General features: G+C 53.4%; 1 protein-coding gene across 2 annotated transcripts in view; it reads right to left on the reverse strand.

Annotated features, from left to right (window-relative positions):
• The window catches only part of ANKRD13A (ankyrin repeat domain 13A), a 227,682-nt gene extending 219,196 nt beyond the window's left edge, over positions 1–8,486 (reverse strand). Inside the window, exon 1 of one of the 2 annotated variants that reach the window (XM_063913226.1) lies at positions 7,863–8,486. In XM_063913226.1, coding sequence (XP_063769296.1) covers positions 7,863–7,958 — 96 coding nt within the window. In that variant the 5' untranslated portion in view covers positions 7,959–8,486. The remainder of the gene's footprint in view (positions 1–7,862) is intronic. The other variant, XM_063913225.1, reaches the window with a different exon arrangement.
• Positions 8,487–8,823: the final 337 nt, after the last annotated feature.

Below are 8,823 nucleotides of genomic sequence, written 5' to 3' on the forward strand. Positions count from 1 at the left end.
AGTGCCAATTTTAATGCCCCCCCTCTCTTTTCCATCTTACTGTACTGTAGAATTGCAGGGAAGAGCCAGGGAGCTTCCTTCCAGCCGAGCTGTGAGGGAAAAATGGCGCCAGTGTGCTGAGGAGATAGGCTCCGCCCCTTTTTCGCGGCGTATTCTCCCGCTTTTTATGGGATTCTGGCAGGGGTATTTACCTCATATATAGCCCCAGGGGCTATATATTGAGGTATTTTAGCCAGCCAAGGTGTTTTTATTGCTGCCTCAGGGCGCCCCCCCCCCAGCGCCCTGCACCCTCAGTGACCGGAGTGTGAAGTGTGTATGAGGAGCAATGGCGCACAGCTGCAGTGCTGTGCGCTACCTTGGTGAAGACAGGATGTCTTCATGCCGACGATTTTCCGGCTTGGAGGAGGGTCATAGTGGGAGGAGCCAGTGCACACCAGGTAGTCTAAGATCTTTCTAGAGTGCCCAGCCTCCTTCGGAGCCCGCTATTCCCCATGGTCCTTACGGAGTTCCCAGCATCCACTAGGACGTCAGAGAAATGCAATTTCACATAAATGCCCCGCAGAGAGGACAAGCAGGAGAAACATCTTAAGTGCGACAGCCACACTGTGCCACAGAGGGATGGGAACACAGGCACAGCACTGGGACAGCCACACATACACAGTGCTACAGAGGGATGGGTAACCAGGCCCAGCACCGAGACAGCCACACAGTGCTATAGAGGGATGGGTAGCCAGGCACACCACTGAGACAGCTACATATACACAGTGTTATAGAAGGATGGGGAACTTGGCACAGCACTGAGACATCCACATATACACAGTGCTATAGAATGATGGGGAACTGGGCACAGCATTGAGACAGCCACACAGTGCTATAGAGGGATGGGTAGCCGGGCACACCACTGAGACAGCCACATATACACAGTGCTATAGAAGGATGGGGAACTGGGCACAGCATTGAGACAGCCACACAGTGCTATAGAGGGATGAGTAGCCGGGCACACCACTGAGACATCCACATATACACAGTGCTATAGAAGGATGGGGAACTGGGCACACCATTGAGACAGCCACATATACACAGTGTTATAGAAGGATGGGGAACTTGGCACAGCACTGAGACAGCCACACAGTGCTATAGAGGGATGGGTAGCCGGGCATGGGTATAGAGGGATGGGTAGCTTCTTAGGAATTACCAATTTCTTATCAGGGGAAGCCCACGCTTCTTCACACACTTCATTTAATTCATCTGACGTGGGAAAAACTACAGGTAGTTTTTTCTCCCCAAACATAATACCCTTTTTTGTGGTACCTGGATGTAAATCAGAAATATTTAACACCTCTTTCATTGCCTCAATCATGCAGTGAATGGCCTGAACGGGCATTAAATTTGACTCATCGTCGTCGACACTGGTGTCAGTATCCGTGTCGACATCTACTTGTGCCACCTGAGATAGCGGGCGTTTCAGAGCCCCTGATGACTTTTGAGACACCTGGACAGGCACGAGCTGAAGACTCGGCTGTCCCACAGTCGGCATGTCGTCAAATTTTTTATGTAAGGAGTCTATACGTGCACTCATTTCCTGCCATAATACCATCCACTCAGGTGTCTGACCCCCAGGGGGTGACATCCCTGCTAAAGGCATCTGCTCCTCCTCCACATCATTATCCTCCTCAAACATGTCGACACAGCCATACCGACACACTCCACACACACACAGGGAATGCTCAAACAGAGGACAGGACCCACAAAAGCCCTTTGGGGGGACAGAGTAAGAGTATGCCAGCACACACCAGAGCGCTATATATAGCTATATATATATATATATATATATATATATATATATATATTATATATATATATATATATATACAGGGACTAACTGAGTTATGTCCCTAATAGCTGCTTTTCAATATAATATACTGTATACAGTGCCAATTTTAATGCCCCCCCTCTCTTTTCCATCTTACTGTACTGTAGAATTGCAGGGAAGAGCCAGGGAGCTTCCTTCCAGCCGAGCTGTGAGGGAAAAATGGCGCCAGTGTGCTGAGGAGATAGGCTCCGCCCCTTTTTCGCGGCGTATTCTCCCGCTTTTTATGGGATTCTGGCAGGGGTATTTACCTCATATATAGCCCCAGGGGCTATATATTGAGGTATTTTAGCCAGCCAAGGTGTTTTTATTGCTGCCTCAGGGCGCCCCCCCCCCAGCGCCCTGCACCCTCAGTGACCGGAGTGTGAAGTGTGTATGAGGAGCAATGGCGCACAGCTGCAGTGCTGTGCGCTACCTTGGTGAAGACAGGATGTCTTCATGCCGACGATTTTCCGGACCATCTTCTTGCTTCTGGCTCTGTAAGGGGGACAGCGGCGCGGCTCCGGGACCGAACATCAAGGCTGGGCCTGCGGTCGATCCCTCTGGAGCTAATGGTGTCCAGTAGCCTAAGAAGCCCAATCCGGCTGCAAGCAGGCGAGTTCGCTTCTTCTCCCCTTAGTCCCTTAGTCCCTGTTGCCAGCAGGTCTCACTGAAAATAACAAATTCTAAGACTATAACTTTCTAAGAGCTCAGGAGAGCCCCTAGTGTGCATCCAACCTCGGCCGGGCACGAAATCTAACTGAGGCTTGGAGGAGGGTCATAGTGGGAGGAGCCAGTGCACACCAGGTAGTCTAAGATCTTTCTAGAGTGCCCAGCCTCCTTCGGAGCCCGCTATTCCCCATGGTCCTTACGGAGTTCCCAGCATCCACTAGGACGTCAGAGAAATGCAATTTCACATAAATGCCCCGCAGAGAGGACAAGCAGGAGAAACATCTTAAGTGCGACAGCCACACTGTGCCACAGAGGGATGGGAACACAGGCACAGCACTGGGACAGCCACACATACACAGTGCTACAGAGGGATGGGTAACCAGGCCCAGCACCGAGACAGCCACACAGTGCTATAGAGGGATGGGTAGCCAGGCACACCACTGAGACAGCTACATATACACAGTGTTATAGAAGGATGGGGAACTTGGCACAGCACTGAGACATCCACATATACACAGTGCTATAGAATGATGGGGAACTGGGCACAGCATTGAGACAGCCACACAGTGCTATAGAGGGATGGGTAGCCGGGCACACCACTGAGACAGCCACATATACACAGTGCTATAGAAGGATGGGGAACTGGGCACAGCATTGAGACAGCCACACAGTGCTATAGAGGGATGAGTAGCCGGGCACACCACTGAGACATCCACATATACACAGTGCTATAGAAGGATGGGGAACTGGGCACACCATTGAGACAGCCACATATACACAGTGTTATAGAAGGATGGGGAACTTGGCACAGCACTGAGACAGCCACACAGTGCTATAGAGGGATGGGTAGCCGGGCACACCACTGAGACAGCCACATATACACAGTGTTATAGAAGGATGGGGAACTTGACACAGCACTGAGACAGCCACACAGTGCTATAGAGGGATGGGTAGCCGGGCACACCACTGAGACAGCCACATATACACAGTGTTATAGAAGGATGGGGAACTTGGCACAGCACTGAGACAGCCACACAGTGCTATAGAGGGATGGGTAGCCGGGCACACCACTGAGACAGCCACATATACACAGTGTTATAGAAGGATGGGGAACTTGGCACAGCACTAAGACATCCACATATACACAGTGCTATAGAATGATGGGGAACTGGGCACAGCATTGAGACAGCCACACAGTGCTATAGAGGGATGGGTAGCCGGGCACACCACTGAGACAGCCACATATACACAGTGTTATAGAAGGATGGGGAACTTGGCACAGCACTGAGACAGCCACACAGTGCTATAGAGGGATGGGTAGCCGGGCACACCACTGAGACAGCCACATATACACAGTGTTATAGAAGGATGGGGAACTTGGCACAGCACTGAGACAGCCACACACACAGTGCTTTATACCCATATTGCCGGGTCGACACAGGTCGGTATGCGGTGTGAAAGGGCAATGGTCGAATGCCGGGTTGCCTGTCCCGGTAATTCAACCTGGGAATAAAGCAGTGTTATTCCCGGGTTGAAAACCGAGTCAGTGGCAGCGTGAACTGGTTCACTACAACAGGGAGAGGCGGCGCGGAGGTGTGCTCATCTCCCAGCGCCGTCTTCGCCCCCCCCCGCCAATATGGCAACCGACCCGGCAAATTGCCGGGACGGTATGTCTGCTGTTAGGGTCCACTGCCAGATGCCACCCAGGAACCACCCGTTTCCAATTCCCGGGTGGGATCCGGAATTGGCGGTGTGAAAGGGGTAATAGAGGGATGGGTAGCGAGGTAGAGGGATGAGTAGCCCGGCACACAACTAAGACAGCCAGACATACACAGTGCTATAGGATTGGGAACCAGGCACAGCAATGAGACAGTCAAACATATACAGTGCTATAGAGGGATGGGTAACCGGGCACAACACTGATACAGCCACATACACAATGTTAGAGTGATGGGTAGCCAGGCACACAACAGACAGCCACACATACATAGTGCTATAGAAGGATGGTGAACCAGGCACAGCACTGACAGTCACACACACAGTGTTATAGAGGGATGGGTAGCCGGGCACAGAATTGAGACAGCCATACATACACAGTGTTATAGAGGAATGGGGAACTGGGCACAGCACTGAGACAGCCACACATACAGAGTGCTATAGAGGAATGGGGAACCAGGCACAGCACCGAGACAGCCATACATATACAGTGCTATAGAAGGATGGGTACCCGGGCACAGCACTGAGACAGCCACACACACACACAGTGTTATAGAGGGATGGGAAGCGAGGTAGAGGGATGGATAGCCGGACACACAACTAAGACATCCACACACACAGTGCTATAGAAGGATGGGGAACCAGACACAGCACTGACAGCCACACACACACAGTGTTAAAGAGGGATGGGTACCCGGGCACAGAACTGAGACAGCCACACATACACAGTGCTATAGAGGAATGGGGAGCTAAGCACAGCACTAAGACAGCTACACATACACTGTGCTATAGAGGGATGGGTGACAGGGCACAGCGTGAGACAGCTACACATACACAGTGGTATAGAGGGATGGGGAGCTAAGCACAGCACTGAGACAACCACACATACACTGTGCTATAGAGGGACGGGTGACAGGGCACAGCGTGAGACAGCTACACATACACAGTGGTATAGAGGGATGGGGAACTGGGCACAGCACTAAGACAACCACACATACACAGTGCTATTGAGGGATGAGAAACTGGGCACAGCGCTGAGCTACACATACACAGTGCTATAGAGGGATGGGTGACCGGGCACAGCACTGAGACAACTACACATACACAGTGTTATAGAGGGATGGGTGACCGGGCACAGCACTGAGACAACTACACATACACAGTGTTATAGAGGGATGGGTGACCGGGCACAGCGCTGAGACAGCCATACATACACAGTGTTATAGAGGGATGGGTGACCGGGCACAACGCTGAGACAGCTACACATACACAGTGCTATTGAGGGATGGGTGACCGAGCACAGCCACACATATACAGTGCTATAAAGGGATGGGGAACTTGGCACAGCACTGAGACAGCCACACATACACAGTGCTATAGAGGGATGGGTAACCAGGCCCAACATTGAGACAGCCACACAGTGCTATAGAGGGATTGGTAGCCGGGCACACCACTGAGACAGGCACATATACACAGTGTTATAGAAGGATGGGGAACTTGGCCCAGCACCGAGACATCCACATATACACAGTGCTACAGAGGGATGGGTAACCAGGCCCAGCATTGAGACAGCCACACAGTGCTATAGAGGGATGGGTAGCCGGGCACACCACTGAGACAGGCACATATACACAGTGTTATAGAAGGATGGGGAACTTGGCACAGCACCGAGACATCCACATATACACAGTGCTACAGAGGGATGGGTAACCAGGCCCAGCACTGAGACAGCCACACAGTGCTATAGAGGGATGGGTAACCAGGCCCAGCACTGAGACAGCCACACAGTGCTATAGAGGGATGGGTAACCAGGCCCAGCACTGAGACAGCCACACAGTGCTATAGAGGGATGGGTAGCCGGGCACACCACTGAGACAGCCACATATACACAGTGTTATAGAAGGATGGGGAACTTGGCACAGCACTGAGACATCCACATATACACAGTGCTATAGAAGGATGGGGAAATGGGCACACCACTGAGACAGCCACATATACACAGTGCTATAGAAGGATGGGGAACTGGGCACAGCATTGAGACAGCCACACAGTGCTATAGAGGGATGGGTAGCAGGGCACACCACTAAGACAGCCACATATACACAGTGCTAGAGAGGGATGAGTAGCCGGGCACACCACTGAGACAGCCACATATACACAGTGTTATAGAAGGATGGGGAACTTGGCACAGCGCTGAGACAGCCACACACACAGTGCTATATACCCATATTGCCGGGTCAACACAGGTCGGTATGCGGTGTGAAAGGGCCATGGTCGAATGCCCGGGTTGCCTGTCCCGGTAATTCAACCTGGGAATAAAGCAGTGTTATTCCCGGGTTGAAAACCGAGTCAGTGGCAGCGTGAACTGGTTCACTACAACAGGGAGAGGCGGCGCGGAGGTGTGCTCATCTCCCAGCGCCGTCTTCGCTCCCCCGCCAATATGGCAACCGACCCAGCAAATTGCCGGGACGGTATGTCTGCTGTTAGGGTCCAATGCCAGATCCCACCCGGGAAGCACCCGTTTCCAATTCCCGGGTGGGATCCGGAATTGGCGGTGTGAAAGGGGTAATAGAGGGATGGGTAGCGAGGTAGAGGGATGAGTAGCCCGGCACACAACGAAGACAGCCAGACATACACAGTGCTATAGAAGGATTGGGAACCAGGCACAGCAATGAGACAGTCAAACATATACAGTGCTATAGAGGGATGGGTGACCGGGCACAACGCTGAGACAGCTACACATACACAGTGCTATTGAGGGATGGGTGACCGAGCACAGCCACACATATACAGTGCTATAGAGGGATGGGGAACTTGGCACAGCACTGAGACAGCCACACATACACAGTGCTATAGAGGGATGGGGAGCTAAGCAGAGCACTGAGACAGCCACACATACACTGTGCTATAGAGGGATGGGTGACCGGGCACAGCGCTGAGACAGCCACATATACAGAGTGTTATAGAGAGATGGGTGACCGGGCAAAGCGCTGAGACAGCTACACATACACAGTGGTATAGAGGGATAGGGAACTTGGCACAGCACTGAGACAACCACACATACACTGTGCTATAGAGGGATGGGCGACGGGGCACAGCACTGAGACAGCTATACATACACAGTGTTATAGAGGGATGGGTATGGTATGCCGGCGGCCGGGCTCCCGGCGACCAGCATACCGGCGCCGGGAGCCCGACCACCGGCATACCGACAGTGTGGCAAGCGCAAAGGAGCCCCTTGCAGGCTCGCCACACTGCAGGCACGGTGGCGCGCCATGCTATTTATTCTCCCTCCAGGGGGGTCGTGGACGAGGGAGAATAGCTGTCGGTATGCCGGATATCGGGATCCCGGCACCGGTATACTGTGCCGGTATACTGTGCGCCGGGATCCAAACATTCGGCATACTGAAGACCACCCCATACACAGTGCTATTGAGGGATGGGGAACTGGGCACAGCACTGAGCTACACATACACAGTGCTATAGAGGGATGGGGAACTGGACACAGCCACACATACACAGTGCTATAGAGGGATGGCCGGGCACAACGCTGAGACAGGTGACAGCAGGGTGGCAGATGTGATAACGCTATGCCAGGTACAGAGACCTAGGAATCAGCCCTTACCCTTCCTTCCAGCTCCCTCTCCAGGGCACTGAAGTCATTCTCCCAGACCAGGGCATGTAAGGGGTACTTGACATGGGGCTCCCCTCCGGAGCTCATCCTATGGGACGGCCTTGGAGCTCGGTGTCTCCCCGCAGATCACACCCCCGGTATACCGCACTCTCGGATACAACTTCTCGTAGCAAGGGAGCGCCGGACTGCTGCCGGGTGACAGCTGGGGGAAACCCGGCTACACGGACATCGCTGTACAGCGCAGTATACGGCGGTGCCGGGGGTAGACACCCGGAAACATACGTGCGCCACACCCCGCCGCCGGCCGCAGCAGCTCCCACTGCGAGGAGGAGCCCGCACACTAGCGCAGCAGCAGCAGCTGGGTGCCCCCCATGGGATAAGCCACAGATGGTTCGGTCCGTGGGCTGGGAGCAGCCATTGTCACAGAGAGGAGGGGGGCTGTCAGTTGGGGGAGAAGCGGAAGAGTAACAGGCTCTGACCCTTTCCCCGAGACTACACGTACGATCACCCCCTGCTGGCTGCTCTATGCTGACTGCGCATGTAGCCGGGGATTGGACGCGGACAGCTCAGCCTTCTCCCAGCGGCAGGGGGCGCTGTGATCGCTCATGTTTGGAAACTGCTCCGGATCCGCATATTACACGGTAGCTGCCGTTACATCCCGGGAATACATCATACTGTAGTAACGGCGGGCATGTGCTAACAACGTAATTAACTAGCAGCGGTCTATAGCGCTCAGTCCGGAGCCGCAGCAGCACGGGTCCCGCCGCACACTGACCACATAGGGGGGCTCAAAGCCGGTTTGTGCATTCACATATGCCGCAAATGCTTCCTGCGTCTGCCCCTTTACAGTCAGTGCGGCCATCAGTAAGACGTGACCACATATGCAGTCGCCATACTCGCTGCTTGGAACACCTCTCCCGAAAGTAATCTCCGAAAATTATCCCACTGGCTG

The sequence above is a fragment of the Pseudophryne corroboree genome, chromosome 1 (assembly GCF_028390025.1).
Source record: "Pseudophryne corroboree isolate aPseCor3 chromosome 1, aPseCor3.hap2, whole genome shotgun sequence".
Lineage (NCBI taxonomy): Eukaryota > Metazoa > Chordata > Amphibia > Anura > Myobatrachidae > Pseudophryne > Pseudophryne corroboree.